General features: G+C 43.0%; 1 protein-coding gene and 1 long non-coding RNA gene across 10 annotated transcripts in view; both read right to left on the bottom strand.

Moving 5' to 3' along the window:
* The window catches only part of ZNF565 (zinc finger protein 565), an 80,872-nt gene extending 68,316 nt beyond the window's left edge, over positions 1–12,556 (bottom strand). The window contains exons 1-3 of one of the 9 annotated variants that reach the window (XM_053603948.1): positions 11,654–12,556; positions 9,752–9,981; positions 6,395–6,469 (exon numbers count right to left, since the gene is read on the bottom strand). In XM_053603948.1, coding sequence (XP_053459923.1) covers positions 6,395–6,403 — 9 coding nt within the window. In that variant the 5' untranslated portion in view covers positions 6,404–6,469; positions 9,752–9,981; positions 11,654–12,556. The remainder of the gene's footprint in view (positions 1–6,394; positions 6,470–9,751; positions 9,982–11,653) is intronic. The other 8 variants (XM_053603940.1, XM_053603945.1, XM_053603941.1 and 5 more) reach the window with 8 other exon arrangements.
* A 3,770-nt stretch (positions 12,557–16,326) lies between these two features.
* Positions 16,327–19,410, bottom strand: LOC128595417 (uncharacterized). The gene is made up of 3 exons (XR_008382920.1): positions 19,134–19,410; positions 17,266–18,008; positions 16,327–16,516 (listed from the first exon to the last, which is right to left on the bottom strand). It is a non-coding gene; the product is annotated as an uncharacterized LOC128595417 (long non-coding RNA).
* Between the last annotated feature and the right edge of the window lie 78 nt (positions 19,411–19,488).

The raw sequence follows: 19,488 nt of genomic DNA, 5'->3' as shown, positions 1-19,488 counted from the left end.
AGGTTGAGAACCACTGATCTAAAGAGAAAGAAAAAACATGAATCACCAAAAGAAGAAAATCTGAAAACCTTAAATTGGTTTGCAATTTAAAAAGTTCCCACAATGACTTTGTTCAGTACCAGAAGACTTGAAGGTAAAATCTATTTAATGTTTAAGCATTAATGGGAATATAGTAACTTTTTCTGGAAAACAGAAAATTGGGTAATACTTTCCAACTCATTTAATGGGGTGACTATTGTACTGTTACCAAAACCAACAAAATATACTAAAAGAAAATTACAGTCTACTATCCATGATGAATACCACTACCAAGAAAATTAACAAAATACTAGCAAACTAAATAAGGTGACATGTAAGCAGCATAACACATCATGAACAAGTGGAGCTTGTCAGGGAACATAAGAAATAAACTTTTTTTTTGCAGTTTTTGGCCGGGGCCAGGTTTGAACCCACCACCTCCAGTATATGGGGCCAGTGCCCTACTCCTTTGAGCCACAGGTGCTGCCCAAGAAATAAACTTTTGAAGATTAATAATGTAATGAATCATAGTATCACACTATAATCTTTTCAATAAATGAAGAAAAAGCATTAGATAAAATTCAGTATGATTAAAAAAATCTCAATACATTAGGACTAGAATTTCATCAATCTGATGACGTGCAACTACAAAAGACAGCTAATATCACAGTTAAAGGTGAAGGACTGTTTCCCCAGTGGCAAGACAAGGGTGTCTGCTCTTACCAAGTCTATACAACACTATTAAAGATCCCAGACAGGCTCAGCGCCTGGGTGGCTAGGGCACCAGACACATACACCAGGGCTGGCGGGTTTGAATCTGGCCTGGGCCTGCCAAACAATAATGACAACTACAAAAAAAAAAATAGCCGGGCGTTGTGGTGGGTGCCTATGGTCCCAGCTACTTGGGAGGCTGAGGCAAGAGAATCGCTTAAGTCCAAGAGTTTGAGGTTGCTGTGAGCTGTGATGCCACGACACTCTACCGAGGGTGACATAGGCAGACTCTGTCTCAAAATAAATAAAATAAAAATAAAAAAAATAAAGATCCCAGACAGTACATAAAGAATAAAAAAGAAATAAAAGTTCTATAGGTTGGAAAGGAAGAAGGCAAACTGTACTTACAAATTACATGACCATGTATGAAGAAAGTACTAAGTACGGCCGGGAGTAGTGGCTCATGCCTGTAATCCCAGCACTCTGGGAGGCCGAGGCAGATAAACTGCTTGAGCTCACAGGTTTGAAACCAGCCTGAGCAAAAGTGAGACCCCATCTCTACTAAAAAATAGAAAAAAAATCTGAGGCAAGAGGATCACTTGAGCCTGAGTTGGAGGTTGCTATGAGCTATGACACCACAGCACTACCCAGGGCAACAGCTTGAGACTCTGTCTCAAAAAAAAAAAATACTAAGTAATCTACAAAATAAGGTATTAGCAATAACTGAATTTGGCTAGGTCACAGCATAAAAGGCCCAAATTAAAAAATCATTTTTATTTATTTATTTATTTTTGAGACAGAGTCTTATTATGTCACCCTTGGTAGAGTGCCATGACGTCACAGCTCACAGCAACCTCAAGCTCTTGGGCTTAAGCAATTCTCTTGTCTCAGTTTCCCAAGTAGCTGGGACTACAGGCGCCTTCCACAACACCTGGGTATTTCTTTTGTTGACTAACAATAAACAAGTAAAAATGAAATTAAGCATATAGCAGAATATTATTTAGTCTTAGAAAGGAAGAAATCCTGATACATGTTTCAATTTTGATGGATCTTAAAAACATTATGCAAAGTGAAATAAGCCAGACATAAAAGACAAAATACTGTATGATTTCTCTTATATGAGGTACCTAGAATAGACAAATTTATAGCAACAGAAAGGATACAGGCTGGGTGCGGTGGCTCACACCTGTAATCCAGGTACTCTGGGAGACCGAGATGGGTGGATTGCTTGAGCTGATGAGTTCAAGACCAGCCTGAGCAAAAATCAAGAACCCATTTTACTAAAAATAGAAAAACTGAGGCAAGTGTATCGCTTGAGCCCAAGAGCTTGAGGTTGGTGTGAGCTATGTCGCCCTGTCAAGGGCAACATAGTGAGACTGTCTCAAAAAAAAAAAAAAAAAAAAAAGTGACCCTATGAAGTGTTGGTGAGGATATGAACCTACTAGAACTCTCATACATTCACAGTGGGAATTTAAACTGACACAAGAGCTTTCCATAACAGTTTGGCAGTTTCTAATAAAGTTAAAAGTATACTTTCTGGGCGGCGCCTATGGCTCAACAGAGTAGGGTGCCGGCCCCATATGCTGGAGGTGGTGGGTTCAAGCCCAGCCCTGGCCAAAAACTGTAAAAAAAAAAAAAAAAAAAAAGTGTACTTTCTATCCAACCCACAAATTCCCTATTTAGGTATTTACTGGAAAGAAATAATGTAGGCCAGGTGCACTGGCTCAAGCCTGTGATCCTAGCACTCTGGGAGTGTGAGGCAGGCCAATCACTTAAGCTCACAAGTTTGAGACCAGCCTGAGCAAGAGCAAGACCCCATCTCTAATAAAAATAGAAAAACTAGACAGGTGATGTGGTGGGCACCTGTAATCCCAGCTACTCAGGAGATTGAGGTAGGAGGATCACTTAAGCCCAAGAGTTTGAGGTTGCTATGAGCTGTGATGCCAGGGCACTCTATCCCAAGGTGACTAAGTGAGGCTTTTTCTCAAAAAAAAAAAAGGAAAGAAAGAAAGAAAAGAATTAAACTAGAAATCAGTAACAGAAAGCTATCTGGAAAATCCCCAACTATTTGGAAATTAAAGGCATTTTTTGGCTGGGACTGGGTTTGAACCCACCACCTCCGGTATATGGGGCCAGTGCCCTACTCCTTTGAGCCACAGGAATCGCCCAAAGGCATTTTTAAATAAGGAATGATTAAAAAAAATAACAAGGGCAATTAGAAAGTATTTTTAACTAGATGAAAATAAAAATGCAACATGTCAAAATATGTTGGCAATTGTTCATATAGTGTTTACAAGAACATTAATAGCATTTAAATCTTCTATTAGAAAAAAAAGTAATGGGCCTGGTACAGTGGATCACACCTGTAATCCTAGCACTCTGCTAGGCCTGGGCCAGCAGATTGCCTGAGCTCAGGAGTTCAAGACCAGCTTGAGAAGAGCAAGACCCCGTCTCTACTAAAAATAGAAAAACCAGCCAGGTGGGCGGCACCTGTGGCTCAAGGAGTAGGGCGCCAGTCCCATGTGCCAGAGGTGGTGGGTTCAAACCCAGCCCTGGCCAAAAATCACAAAAAAAAAAGAAAAAAGAAAAACCAGCCAGGCATTGTGGCAGTTAGGAGGCTGAGGCAAGACGATCACTTCAGCCCAAGAGTTTGAGATTGCTGTGCACTGTGACACCATAGAACTTGACCAAGGGCAACAAAGTGAGACGTTGTCTTAAAATAAATAAATAAATAAAACTAACAAAAAACACTGGTGGAAATCAGTGAAACTAAAAGTTGGTACGCTACTTTAAAAAGATCAACTGAAATGATAAACCTCTAGCCAATGAACCAGGGAAAAAAGTGAGAGATACAAATTACCAATAACAAGAAAGAAAAAGGGTCATTTTTAACAGGTTGTACAAACATCAAAAGGATAACAAGAGTGTATTTTGAACAATTTTATGCCAATAAATTTTACAAAATAGACAAATTCCTTGATAGACACACTAAAGCTCACTGATCTAAAAGAATAATCGACTACCTGAATAGTCCTAATTCAATATGGAAATTGAACTACTAATTAAACATCTTTCACAAAGAATCTCCAACTCAGATGCCTCCCTGGTGAATTCTAATAAAAATTTAAGAAAGAAATACCAATTCTATACAAATTCTTTCATAAAATATTAAGAGGAGAGAATATAAGAATTTTATGAGACAACATTACCCTAATTTTTTGAGACAGAGTCTTACTATGTCACCCTCAGTAGTGTGCAATGGCATCACAGTTCACAGCAACCTCAAACTCTTGTGCTAAAGCGAGTCTCTTGCCTCAGCCTCCCAAGTAGGTGGGACAATAGGCGCCTGCCACAGTGCCTGGCTATTTTTTTGTTGTTCTTGTTGTTGTTTAGCAGGCACGGGCTGGGTTCGAACCCACCAGCCCCAGTGCATGTGGCCGGCACCCTAACCACTGAGCTACAGGTACCGAGCCAGCATTACCCTAATATCGAATAGAAAAAACCTACAGACTAATTCCCTTATGAACCACAGACAAAAGAATCATTAACAATGTATTAGCAAATTCATCAATATATGCAAAAGTAGTATGCCATGACCAAGTGGAGTTTATCTTAGGACAACTGTATTTGTTTAGCATTGAAAACCAATCAATACGCTGGGTGCACAAGAAACAAGCACTGGGTTAAGCACTTGGAGAACTGGAAAAGATGTGAAAGTGTACATGGGAAGACAAGTGAGCACTATGAGAGAGACCCAAATAAAGATGGTATCAGTGGAGAGGGAGAGAACCTAGTATGAGAAACACTATCTGCCACTAAATGGTTCTTCACTGAAAGAGAGACATTTAACTCACTTTAGCTTGGTGAACAGATTGGTAGGGAATGAGGCCATGATCAGACTGCAAAAAACAAAAAAGAATAGGATGGGCAGGAGATAAGGAAGTAAATCTTGGACATTTGCATGAAAGATCTGGGGAACATGTACCTAGTATGATATCACCCTATCTTTTTGGTGTCTGGATATATAGCTTTGATTCTCAGGACAGAGGTTTAGAAGTAAAATTATTTAAGCATCATCAGAATACTATTGGTAGAAGCTGAACAGTAAACAGGAGACTGTCATGAGAAGAAAACCAATACAGAACCTGGAGAGCATCAGTATCACAGATACATTTTCTTTTTTTCTTTTTGAGACAGAGTCTCAATCTGTTGCCCTGGGTAGAATGCCATAGCATCATAGCTCACAGCAACCTCCAACTCTTGGGTTCAAGGGATCCTCTTGCCTCAGTTTTTCTATTTTTAGTAGAGACGGGGTCTTGATTTTGCTCAGGCTGGTCTCGAATTCATGAGCTCAAGCAATCCACCTGCTTTGGCCTCCCAAAGTGCTAGGGTTACAGACGTGAGCCACCGCACCCAGCCCACAGATACATTTTCTGAATGAAACAGGAAAGAATATAGTGTCTTTGAAATCAGACAAAGAGCAGAACATAAGAGTTACACTTCCTGTTCACTATGGTGGTATATGCAAATACATTTTTCTGCATCCAAATATAAAATTAGAGGAAATTTAAAAATAGGAATAAATTTATAATGCCTTCAATATACAGAGAAAGATGTTATTTGAAGGCCACAGATTTCTGTGGGCTAAATTGAAGGAACAGACAGGAGAAACATAGCATTCTCAGTTCTCTGTATACACTGCCAGTCACATCTCCACACTCCACGCCTGAAGACAAAACTTCTTGTCCCTTACTTATAGCAATCTATCAATTTTACCTCCATCTCGACTCAAGTGTGTAGGCACAATAAAGCCTTATATATTTTTTATCTGTACAACACAGGTTTATTTGGTAACATATCCTCATTTAATTCAAGGAAATGCACTTTTGTCCCAGTGATACAGGATTCACCCACTCAGGGCTGGAAAGGGACCCCACTGTAGGCCTTCCCTAGGCCCAGGTGAACTCAGAAATCAGACCCCCATCTCTAAGCACAAACAGGCTGCCCTTTCCAGGCTACACCCTCTGGGCTCAAGCAAGATCATGAACAAAGCAGCCTGATACATTTTGGGTGGTTCTACCTTGAGTAGGGAGAACAAACCCCAATCCTTTCCCTGAGACAAAAACTGCAAAGCCCCAATAACCTTGCCCCAGAGAAGGGAATGCATTCATTCCTTTATTAACACATTCATTAACTTTGAAAAATCCTGACCAAAATGTAATATATACCCCTAGACAAAGGACCCAAGTGGGAGACTTCTGACTTGGGTCTTCCCATTTGCTAAAAGCTCTGGTGCTTTCTTACTCTTTCTGTATTCTTTTCTGTCTAATAAAATCCTATCTTACCACTGATCTGTGGTCCATGGGTTCATTCTTCGAATCCCCGAAATCAAGGACCTACTGAAGAAAGAAATGCCGGTAACACCAGCATAGTTTCTAAGAGAAGACTGAGAAAGGAGATGGTGAATAATATAACTACTTAATGTACGAACATTGGCTAAAATTAGTAGTATTTGTGGAAGAGGCTTATCTGACCAATACAGGAAGAGATGGGGACCAATTTCTTGAAAAAGATTGGAAGATTTAGGACAAGGCAAATGCTGAAATATTTTTAAAAAGAAAAAGAAAAGAGACTTTCAGAAAGGAGAGAGGAACCATCACCTCACCTGAGCCATGATTTCAAGATCTGCAAGAGATGAGCAGTCTTTCCTTTGTACTCCTCTTTAGAAAAGGGGCAGTTCCTAAAAAGGTGAAGCCAAGATAAAAAAAAAGTCACATGAGGCCACACTTGCCTACTGCTCTTTTACAACTTATAACTCAATTAAAACTGCCTCCATTTCCCTTGTTATAGGTCCTAGTCCACTCTGCACTTTCCACATAAATATAGAGGAGAGACAGGCCAGACAAATCCTATCTCATCCCCAAGGCCAGAGATAATAGCCTCCTGGGGCAGCAGGATGGATTTTCCACAAGCTTTTCACCCCTCAAGCACTGCCTTTTCTATCCTAAGCAGCCTACTGTTACTATTTCCAAGCTGCTCTCCATCAAGTCTGTACCATTTTTTCAGTGCATTTTTTTATTTTTATTAAATCATAACTTTGTACATTGATACATTCATAGAGTTAAGGGTACTGCTTCGATATACAACGTGAAATGCTTACATTGAACTAACACATCCATCACAATTATACTCATTTCATCTTTTTTTTTTTTGTAGAGACAGAGTCTCACTGTACCGCCCTCGGGTAGAGTGCCGTGGCGTCACACGGCTCACAGCAACCTCTAACTCTTGGGCTTACGCGATTCTCTTGCCTCAGCCTCCCGAGCAGCTGGGACTACAGGCGCCCGCCACAACGCCCGGCTAACAATTATACTCATTTCTTAATAGTTTTCAAATGTACCACTGCATCATGCATATTAGGTGAAGTCCTCCCAAATACCCACCCTCCTCCCATATCCTCCCTCCCCCTTTCTACTTTCTGGACTATAGTTATGTTTTGCTATTCATATGAGTGGGTAGGCGATTCATATATTGATTTCATAGTAGTATTGAGTAAATCAGATGCTTTTTTTTCCATTCTTGAGATAAGTCTGTACATTTACATCATCAACAGCAATACATGAGAATGATAGGTATCACCCCACACCTTAAGGAATGCTACTGATTCAAATTTTTTTACACTGACCTAACAGGTGTATAACTGTTGTTCTAGTTTTTAGTTTTCTTATTATGAAAGAAGATTAGCTTCTTTCATGAATTTAAAAAATATTTTTAGTTTCTTATCTATGTGCTAGGTCTCTTTAAATTTATTTCATTTTTCTATTACTTTATTTTTAGGTTTTTAATTGGTAGTACACTTTTTTAAAGGAAAAAAATTAATCCTTTACCTGGGTATGAGTTGTAAATAATTTTTTTACAGTTTCTCATTTGACGATGGTTTTTCCAGGCAAAAATAAAATTTAAAAATCATTTGCCCATCTAGTTTAGGACCACAAGTATTCAATAATCTCTATTTCCTCCACTCAAAACTACCACCTCTATCACATATTTTATTATCTTATATATGTGAGTAGATCTTGGCTTTATACTTATTTCCACTGATATGTTCACTTAATTGCCAGGATCACCCTGCATTTATCAGAGTTTTAAAACATATTTTAGTATCTACTAGTGCTAGTTCCCTCTGATTATTTTTCTCTTAGAATTGCTGGTCTCTCAGCTCGGTGCCTGTAGCTCAGAGGCTAAGGTGCTAGCCACATACACCAGAGCTGGCGGGTTTGAATCCAGCCCAGGCCTGCCAAACAGTAACAACTACAACCAAAAAATAGCCAGGTGTGGGGAGCGCCTGTAGTCTCAGGTACATGGGAGGTTGAGGCAAAAGAATCGCTTAAATCCAAGAGTTTGAGGTTGCTGTGAGCTGTGATGCCACAGCACTCTGCCCAGGGCGACAGCTTGAGACTCTGTCTCAAAAAAAGAAAAAAAAAAAAAGAATTGCTGGTCTCTTCATTTTCTCCTAACTTTAGAAAGTTCAAAAGATTTGGGCGGCGCCTGTGGCTCACAAAAATAGCCGGGCGTTGTGGCGGGCGCCTGTAGTCCCAGCTACTCTGGAGGCTGAGGCAAGAGGATCGCTTAAGCCCCAGGAGTTGGAGGTTGCTGTGAGCTGTGTGAGGCCACGGCACTCTGCCGAGGGCCATAAAGTGAGACTCTGTCTCTACAAAAAAAAAGAAAGTTCAAAAGATTTATATTAACATGTTAATGGAATTGCATGAAACAGTAAGAAGTTTGGGCATTTTATCATGTTGTGCCTTCCTATTCTTTTATTTAAGTCTAGTTTAATTTTTTTTTTTTTTTTGTAGAGACAGAGTCTCACTGTACCGCCCTCGGGTAGAGTGCTGTGGCGTCACACGGCTCACAGCAACCTCCAACTCTTGGGCTTACGCGATTCTCTTGCCTTAGCCTCCCGAGTAGCTGGAACTACAGGCGCCCGCCACAACGCCCGGCTATTTTTCTGTTGCAGTTTGGCCGGGACTGGGTTTGAACCCGTCACCCTCGGCATATGGGGCCGGCGCCCTACTCACTGAGCCACAGGCGCCGCCCAAGTCTAGTTTAATTTTTATTTGTTTTTATTTTTTTCAATTCTTAATTTTTAAGCATGCTTTTTAAAAACACATCATACAAATAATAGTTTTCTAATACCCACACATGCACACACAAAGCTTATTGATTTAAGAATTTTTCCAGCAATCTTCTTTTTTTCTCCTGAATTTTCTAATTATTGTCATCATTCTTTTTTTTGAGACAGAGCCTCAAGCAGTCGCCCTGGGTAGATTGCCGTGGCATCACAGCTCACAGCAATTTCCAACTCCTGGGCTCAAGCAATTCTTCTGCCTTCGCCTCCCAAGTAGCTGGGATTACAGGCGCCTGCCACAATACCCAGCTATTTTTCGGTTGCAGCCATCATTGTTGTTTGGCAGGCACAGGCTGGATTCGAACCCGCCAGCTCAGGTGTATGTGGCTGGTGCCTTAGCCGCTTGAGCCACAGGCGCCAAGCCGTCATCATTCATTTTTAACAAGATGATAGCTTAGAAATCTTTTTGCCTCAGTCTCAGCTGGTAAGTACCAAAGACCATCCAAACAAAAGTCCTCATTCTAAAATAGTATCTTATAACCACTGACCATAAAGTTTTGTTACAATTAATTTAATTCCTATTCTAAGTGGCCAGGGAGAGGAATGTCTCTTATGAGAGTAAGTTATTTTTAGAACAATGTTTTCCAGGGGAAAAAAAAAGTAGGTTCATTTCCCCCCATTATAACAACAAGGGGCCCTTCAGACCCTGATACTACTAAGAATGAAAGTGAGAGAATTTTTGGCAAAAATGTAATGTTTACAGAGTTTGGGAGGGCAAAGTAACTGAGGTGGCTAATTCTCACCTTAGCACTAGCACCTTAGACACCATGGATGGAGGCTGCCTGTGTTGTCTTGAATCTAATCTAAAAGGACCAACTGGACATATGAACCTACCAGAGCAGGTGGACCACTGCATGCCAAGAGGAAGCACTGAGCAGGCAGCTGGAGAAGAGGCTGTACGCATGAGAAGAGACGTATATCTCTGGAGGTTTGCAGCAGCAAGTTCTCTCACAAGGTAAGAGATGACTTATGCTAAATCACAGCAGCAGCAGTCATGTTAGCCTGATTTCTGACATCTCATTCCTTTACCAATGCCTAGTCCATCTGAGCTGAAGACTACCCACCTACAGGTAGTAAAGAGGAGATAGAGGGATTAAAGAAGAAACCGATCAGGTATACTTTCACACTGCAGGCTTCCAGTAGAAGGGAGAGGGTTCTGAATTTTTGTTGTTGTTTTGGAGACAGTCATATTATGTCTCCCTAGTAGAGTGCCGTGGCGTCACAGCTCACAGCAACCTCAAACTCTTGGGCTCAAGCGTTCTCTTGTCTCAGCTTCCTAAGCAGCTGGGACTACAGGCACCCGCCACTGGCTGGCTATTTTTAGAGACCAGGTCTTGCTCTTGCTCAGGCTGGTCTCCAACCTGTGAGCTGAGGGGATCCACCAGTCTCGGGCTCCCAGAGTGCTGGGAATACAGGCGTGAGGCATGGCTTCGGCCGAGTTTCTGCTTTTAAAAAAAGTCTATAAAGTTTGATTTCTACCATGAACACAAATGATTATGATCTTGTGCTTAAGTATTCAACAGAGTTTATTATCTAAATAATGTATGAAGAAATTATTGATCCCAGGAATTTATCAGCAAAGGAAAAAATTCGTCCAAATAGAAAAAAAAAAGAAAAAAAATTTTTTTTGAGACGCGTCTATGTCAAGCCTTGGTAGAGAGCTGTCAGGTTACAGATCAAAGCAAGCTCAAACTCTTTGGCTTAAGCAATTCTCCTGTCTCAGCCTCCCAAGTAGCTGGGACTACAGGCGCCTGCCACAATGCCTAGCTATTTGTTGTTGTTGTTGTTGCTGTTATTGTTGTTTAGCAGGCTTGGGCTGGATTCCAACCCAGCAGCCCCAGTGTTATGTGGCCGGCACCCTAACCACTGAACTACGGGTGCCGAGCGCCAAATAGAAATTTTGGGAGTGGAAGTTTTGGAAGAAAGTTTTTTGTGTATGCGCAGAGTGGTGTCCCACTCATTTCAACAAGTTAGCTAATAGACAATATGAGGTTTTCAAATATATGAACCCGCCATCTGAACATTATTTTACCTCTCCCTCTCTATTTTAAAAATCTCTAATTTTACTTGTCTAATTGCTGCAGAGTCAAATTCTACAGGCCTGTAAAATGGCCAATATTAAGAAACTCTAACCAATACACACCTAGTCAGCACCCAATTTCTCAAGCATTCCACTTGAGGTCATGGAACGAGGCACGTTCACAGTCATCTTGGATTGTGCACACAAAATACTAAAAAATTAAGACATATGCATAGTTGTATAACTGTATAACAACAGTTATAATCCCATAGGTCTCCATGTCAGGCCCAGTATCACAATGTTCATACATACTTCTACAAAAAGTAACAAAATTTCATTCATAATCCCCTACTGTCGCCTCTCTAAAGTGGGATATAGTCTGAAGCACAGATTGGCTTGCACCTAATTTAAAACTTGACACACGCAGAGAACCTACCACTTTCATCAATCCGTTTCACGTCACGCAGTGTAACACATGCCTCCTCTCAGCACACAAGGACAGGCGCAAAAAGCCACATAAGCCGAGCGCCTGTTGTGTACCAGGCCGCGGTGGGGAGAAAACAGACACAATTCCTGCCCTCGCTGAGCTCGCACCCGCCTCTGACTCCCGGTTCCGTTTTCGGCGCTCCCCCGCCCGCGCTCCTGGTTCTTTCCTTTGCCTAGGTTCTTGCTTTTCTCCCCCACCTTCTCTGGGCCCAAACTCTCAATTTCCTCACCTATTTTCCTCGATTCAGCTTCCCGTCGCCCATCTGGGCCTTCGCAATGGGTCCCGCCATCACCCGCTTCCTCCGCGTCCACTGGACTCACCAGCCTCACCTTCGGCCACTACGGAGTCCACGCCTGCGCACTTCTGCGCAGCTGTACCTCCCAGGTACCTGCGCGGCACGTTTCTCAGGACCACCGGCTACGCGCGCGCCTTCTGGCCATCCGGGCGTTTCCGGCCTTGGACTACATTTCCCATAGGACCCCGGGCGGCCTTCTCCAGTTCCTCACTTTAAAGTTCTCAAAGTTGTCTGACTGCGAGCGGTGAATCAAGTCTCGGTCCGCTGACTCTGAGGAAGTCCTGAGCTTCCCCGGCGCGTACAGGAAGTGCAGAGCCTTTAGCTCCGGCCTGTGTATGCACATGTCCGTGCGTGTGAACATTTGTGATCTTGATGAGGCGTGATGTGTACGCGGTGCTAAGGCTGTGACAGGTGCATAATTGTTGCTCGTGTTTACTGCTCAGAGGCAGGAGCTTTTGGGTGACTGTGGCCGCCTGTGATGTGGGGTGTGTGACACTGGTGTTTGAGACCACCAATCCTTTGACAATTGCTGCTCGAACTTGGTGCGATGTTAGAAGCTTTTAAATTCTGTGATTTCGCCTGTGTAACAGGTAGAAAGAACTTCATTTCTGCAGTTCTGGATTTAACGTTGGGTCTGAGGGGTCTGTTGAAACCATCTGTGCCTGTGAAGACTGTGGTCGAAGCTACAACTCCAGCTATTAAAAAATATACAGCTATTAGATTGGATAATGTGACCACTACCTGTTGGCATGGGAAAATGTTTACTGGTGTTAGATGAGGAAAGTGGGCTTTGGGATAGTAACATTTAGCTGATTCTATTTTTTAAAGGTAAGTAAGTCTATGCACAGGAGAGAAAGGATTTACAATAAAATGTCCAAAATGGACAATTGTTTTAGGTTTCTCTGTTTTTTCTTTTTATTATTATTATTTTTGAGTCAGTGTCTCACTATGTCACCACCAGTAGAGTGCTGTAGTGTCACAGCTCACAGCAACTTCAAACCTTGGGCTTAAGCGAGTCTCTTGCCTCAGCCTCCCAAGTAGCTGGGACTACAGGCGTTCCCTACAATGCCTGGCTATTTTTTTGTTGTAGTTGTCGTTGTTTGGCAGGCCCGGACCGGGTTTGAACCTTCCAGCCTTGGTGTATGTTGCCGGTGCCCTAACTGCTGAGCTATGAGTGCCGAGCTTTTTTTGGGGGGTGGGTGGTGGGTAGAGTGCTGTGGCATCACAGCTCCCAGCAACCTCCAACTCCTGGGCTCCGGCGATTCTCCTACCTCCGCCTCCAGGTAGTTGGGATTACAGGCGCCTGCCCCAAAACCCGGCTATTTTTTGGTTGCAGCTGTCATTGTTGTTTGGTGGGCCCGGGCTGGATTCAAACCCGCCAGCTCAGGTGTATGTGGCTGGTGCCCTAACCGCTTGAGCCACAGGCGCCTAGCCGGTCTTTTTCTTTTTTAATTGATGACAACTGTATATATTTACGGAGTGCAACGTGATGTTTCCATACATGTATACATTGTAGAATGATAATATCAAGATAATTAGCATATCCTTCACCTCACATATGTTTAGTGGCCGGGCACGGTGGCTCATGCCTGTAATCATAGCACTCTGGGAGGAGGCTCAGGCTGGTTGATTGCTCGAGACCCTGTCTCTACTAAAAATAGAAAAACTGGGGCGGCGCCTTTGGCTCAGTAGGTAGGGCACCGGCCCCATATACCAAGGGTGGCAGCTTTGAACCCAGCCCCGCCAGCTAAAACAGCAGCGTCAACTGCAACAAAAATAGCCCAGCATTGTGGAGGGCGCCTGTAGTCCCAGCTACTCGGGAGGCTGAGGCAAGATAATCACTTAAACCCAAGAGTTGGTTGGAGGTTGCTGGGAGCTGTGATGCCACAGCACCCTACTGAGGGCAACATAGTGAGACTCTGTCTCAAAAAAAAAAAAATATATATATATAGGGGCTGCGCCTGTGGCTCAAAGGAGTAGGGCACCAGCCCCATATACCGGAGGTGGCGGGTTCAAACCCAGCCCGGGACAAAAAAAAAAAAGAAAATAGAAAAACTGAGGCAAGAGGATTGCTTGAGCCTGAGTTGGAGGTTGCTGTGAGCTATTACGCTATGCCACTGCACTCTACCCAGGGCAACATATTTAGACTCTGTCTCAAAAAAAAAAAATCCTCTGTTTAAGCTATTTTGAAATAAATATTATTATTAATTATAGTTACTGTGCTATGCAGTAGAACACCAAAACTTATTTCTCTTATATAACTGACCATTGACCTACATTTCTCCTTTCCCATCAACCCCACCCCACACCAGGCTCGGGTTTACTTTTCTACTCTCTAGTTCTATGAATTTGACTTTTTAGATTCCACCTATAAGTGAGATAATACAGTATTTGTCTCTATGTGTCTGGCTTATGTCACTTAATATAATGCCTCTAGGTTCATCTATGTTACCCCACATGATTAGATTTCTTGGTTATTTTTTAATATATGTATATATATTATATATATGTGTGTATATGCCACCTTTTATAAACCCACTCATTGACTGATGTACACTTAGTTTGTTTCCATGTTGGGGTTATTGTGAATCATGCTACAATGAACATGACAGTGCAGACATCTCTTCAACATACTGATTTTAGTTCCTTTGGGTGAACATCCAGTAGTGGGATTACTGGATCATAAAGTAACCTCCATACTGTCTCCCAAAATAGCTATACTAATTTACAGTGTAACCAACAGTGTGCAAGGGTTCCCTTTTTCTTTTTTCTTTTTTTTTTGTAGAGACAAGAGTTTCACTTTATTGCCCTCGGTAGAGTGCCGTGGCATCACACAGCTCACAGCAACCTCCAACTCCTGGGCTTAGGCGATTGTCCTGCCTCAGCCTCCCAAGTAGCTGGGACTACAGGCGCCTGCCACAACGCCCGGCTATTTTTTTGTTGCAGTTTGGCTGGGGCTGGGTTTGAACCCGCCACCCTCGGCATATGGGGCCGGCGCCCTGCTCACTGAGCCACAGGCGCCGCCCGGGTTCCCTTTTTCTACTCATCCTCTCCAACACATACCTTTCATCTTTTTGATAACACCCAATGTAACAGGTATAAGGTGATATCTCATAGCTCACTGTGACCTCAAACTCTTGGGCTCCTTTGGTCTTCCTATCTCAACCTCTTGAGCAGCTAGGACTATAGGCATGTGCCATCAATCCCAGTTAATTTTTCTATTGTTTTGTAGACATGGGGTCTCCCTCATGCTTAGGCTGGTATAACTCATGGTCTCAAATCAATCCTCCTTCCTTGGCCTCCCCAAGTGCTAGCCTTCCAAGAGGGACCTATGGTATATACTATGGTGACTGTGTAGAGACCAACACCGTGTGCCTCATTTTCTGGTGGCAGATTGATTGCATCAAGCTGTTTCCATCAAAGAAGAAGCAATATTCTTTGCTTATTGAAATAGTCCAATCCAGGGGCGGCGCCTGTGGCTCAGTGAGTAGGGCGCCGGCCCCATATGCCGAGGGTGGCGGGTTCAAACCCCGGCCAAACTGCAACAAAAAAATAGCCGGGTGTTGTGGTGGGCGCCTGTAGTCCCAGCTGCTCGGGAGGCTGAGGCAAGAGAATCGCGTAAGCCCAAGAGTTAGAGGTTGCTGTGAGCTGTGTGAGGCCACGGCACTGTACCTGAGGGCGGTACAGTGAGACTCTGTCTCTACAAAAAAAAAAGAAAGAAATAGTCCAATCCAAGGAAGGATATGGATTTGCCTGCCTTACATGAAATGCTTCTGCCAAAACTCCCTCAAAAAGTAATCCTTGAAGGTCTGATTATTTCCGTTCCCTCAACGCACAATATCCATGGGTCCCAGATCCTTGCAATCTCTTATGTAGTTACTACATTAGGATAACCTCATACACCATCTTTCATTCTCATTTTAACTCACATTAAGTCACATTCAAACACACATAGAATCATACCAAATCTCACAAGATCTCCTACTCAATTATAATCCTTTAAAACCCACACATCAACCTCAAGCCTCAACAGTAAAATCACTTGCCCTATCACTGTCATACAATTCATCCAGAGACTTGAATTCACAAACCACTTTTATGTACAGTCAACCTTCATAGTGTGTGTGGGGGCCATATACGTGACCTCTGTGAGGGATTAGTTCCAGGACACCCCCGTGCCAAAAATCCATGCCTACTTAATATTGTTATATAAAATGGTACAGTATTTGTATGTAACCTATGCATATCTTTCTGTATACTTTATTTTTTTATCTGGCTGAGGCAAGACTCAAACTTGCCACCCCTGGTGTGTGGGGCTAACCACTGACCTACAGTGTCCACCTCTTCTGGATACTTTGTTTATTTATTTAATAATTGTTCAGTTTTTATTTTATATTTTTATTTTTGCAGTTTTTGGCCAGGGCGGGGTTTGAATCCCCCATCTCCTGTATATGGGGCCGGTGCCTTACTCCTTTGAGCCACAGGTGCTGCCCTCTTCTGGATTACTTTAAATATAGATTATCTAATACAATGTAAATACGTAAATAGTTGTAAAAACTGTATCTAGAAAATAATGACAAGAAAAAGGTTTGTACAAGTTTGGTGTAGTCACAATCATTTTTTTTAATGTTATATTTTTAATTGGAGTTGGTTGAATCCACAGAGGGGGAACCTACAGATACAAGGGCCAACTGTACTTCACTGATTTCACTCCATGTCGCCTCCCAGTGGCAGTCTCAAGTGCAAACCATCTCACGCATAGGACACAGCACAATCAGACACAGCAGAATCGCTTTTCTAAAACAAGCAAAATTTCCTGATATTACACTTATTGATAAGAGTTACTGGTCTCTCAGTAAGATTAAAAAATCTTTCTTTTTTTAAATAGGTTTATTTGCCGGGTGAAATAGGTTTGGTTTAGGGAGATACAGTAGGAGAGCCCTTTGTTATGAGAGTTTTGGAATTATTCGAACAAAATTAGGCTTGGTTTTAAGATATAAGAAGTTCTGAACGTAGAGGACCTTGCTCCATTTGCCAAGGTGCTTACAATAGTTATATAAGTTTTGAATTAAAGAAAAATTAAATAAAGTGGTTAAACCCGGGTAGAGAGTTTCTTAATTCTACCAGGTGGCTAAGGAGCACCCCAGGGGGAGTTAGGTGGGCTAGGATGGCTTCACTCATGTCGCAGAAATAAAGCGTGAGTAGAATCACACCAGGACCAGGACAAAGAACGAACATCTCTGTTACTTTGTTGCTGGCTGAGAAAACGAGAACACGGCCTAGGCCGGTTGTCACCATACACTAGAGCAGTGTCAAGCCCTTGAGGCCGTGGAGAGCTTGAGACCTGGCGCCAGGAATTTTCCAGCGAAGGCTAGAAGCTCTGCGCTAAGCCACACAAGGTCAAGGGGAATAGGGAACTCAACCCTCGAGAATCGGGTGAATCACCAGGAATGTAAGCAACCCAGCCCACGATTAGGGAAAATTTACTCCCATAGGGGTACTTACCCCCACGATTAGGGAAAATTTACTCCCATAGGGGTACTTACCAAGTCTGGATGGGGCCGGTGGTGGGTGCTGGTTAGAGTGCTTTGGCGAATCGACACAAGCCGATGTGGTGGTCAGCACCGGGAGTGCGAGAAGAGGATAAGGAGCTCCCAGGAGCTAAAATCCCTTGGAAGAGGTGGAAACTACCCTTGGGAGTGTTCCCTAATTACATCCCGCTTCTGACACCAAACTCCACCCGCAGAGATCTCATAGACCACCAAGGCTTGTACTAAAGGTCTTTATTGGTGACGGGGGGATGTTGCAGGACAACACCAAGGAGGAGTGGGGAGAGAAATATAGAGAGGGGAGAAAAGAGAGAGAGAGGAAAGGGGGGGAGAGACGGAGACCGAGAGAGGCAGAGAGAGAGGATTAAAAAATTTTTTACCAGCAAGGTTAAAAAATCCTTTACCAGCGATCTGTCCCTTCTGGCAGAAAATGGGTACTAGCTTCCATCACGCTCATTCAGCTCTGGTCTCTTGCATTCAATCACACAATGATACACAAGAGAGTCACCTCTCACTGCTCCTATGCACACAGCTAAAGTTCAGGATGATGTCGCCCTACCTCAGGTGTCTGTGATTCATCCATCTCAGTTCTTCCTGGTCGCAACCAGCTTTCTCCTGTAGTCACCTCATCCAGTAGTCACAGGTGAACACAGAATAGCCTCACAAAGAAAGTTACAAGGTCAGGCCGGCGCAGTGGCTCACGCCTGTAATCCCAGCACTCTCACGACTTTGAGATCAACCTGAGAAAGAGCAAGAACCGATCCCTACTAAAAATAGAAAACTAGCTGGGCCTGGTGGCAGGCAGCATAGTCCCAGCTACTCAGGAGGCTGAGGCAGGAGGATGCCTTGAGCTCAAGAGTTGGAGATTAACACCAGAGATGTTGGCATGGATGTGGAGAAAAGGGAACACTTCTACACTGCTGGTGGGAATGCAAATTAATACATTCCTTTTGGAAAGATGTTTGGAGAACACTTAGAGATCTAAAAATAGACCTACCATTCAATCCTTTAATTCCTCTACTAGGTATATACCCAGAAGAGCAAAATTCACATTATAACAAAGATATTTGTACCAGAATGTTTATTGCAGCCCAATTCATAATTGCTAAGTCATGGAAAAAGCCCAAGTGCCCATTGATCCACGAATGGATTAATAAATTATGGTATATGTACACCATGGAATATTATGCAGCCTTAAAGAAAGATGGAGACTTTACCTCTTTCATGTTTACATGGATGGAGCTGGAACATATTCTTCTTAGTAAAGTATCTCAAGAACGGAAGAAAAAGTATCCAACGTACTCAGCCCTACTATGAAACTAATTTATGGCTTTCATATGAAAGCTATAACCCAGTTACAACCTAAGAATATGGGGATGGAGGAAAGGGAGGGTGACTGGTGGGATCACAACTACCGTGCATCTGACAAGGGTACATGTGAAACTTACTAAATGTAGAATATAAATGTCTTACCACAATAATTAAGAAAAATGCCAGGAAAGCTATGTTAACCAGTGTGATGAAAATATGTCAAATGGTATATAAAACCAGTGTATGGTGCCCTATGATTGCATTAATGTACACAGCTATGATTTTATAATAAATAAGATAAAATAAAGAGTTGGAGATTGATGTGAGGTAGGCTGTCGCCATGGTCCTCGACCCAGGGCGACTGAGTCAAACTCTGTCTCAGTCAATCAATAGAAAGTTATAACGTCCACATGACACACCCACATCACGATCACTGCATGAGTGGGCCAAGTTCACCGCGTGAACGCACGCGGGCGAACCGCACAGCCACGCCCCCGAACTTTCTCAAAACCGTTTCACATGCAAACCTCCTCACAAATGATCCATCCCCTCACCGTGGGTTTCACGTACAACTCTCTCCCTCTCGGCGGGAATTAACTTTGCACAAGTGTCGGGTTTCATAAGAAAACACATCTCACACCACAATCTCGGAGTCCAGATCCCTCCGCACCAGCCAACAAAGATTCTCTCAAGTCACCGCACGCGGTGGCTCCTTTGATGAGATCTGGACAGCCACTGAGCTAATTCCAAAATCCGTCCTCAGAGAAATCCATAAACCGACTCCAGCCGGTTGTTTACGCCGCGCCAGCCCGGTGTGAAACTGCGCAAGCGCAGTCCGAAGCCCGGCGGGAGCCTTGCCGGCTGAGCGCCCGCCTTCTCCGGCTCCGACTACGTTTCCCAGAGGACACC

The sequence above is a fragment of the Nycticebus coucang genome, chromosome 10 (genome assembly GCF_027406575.1).
Source record: "Nycticebus coucang isolate mNycCou1 chromosome 10, mNycCou1.pri, whole genome shotgun sequence".
Lineage (NCBI taxonomy): Eukaryota > Metazoa > Chordata > Mammalia > Primates > Lorisidae > Nycticebus > Nycticebus coucang.
The sequence above is the reverse complement of the archived record's forward strand: the minus strand, read 5'-3'. Positions and strand labels throughout refer to the sequence as shown.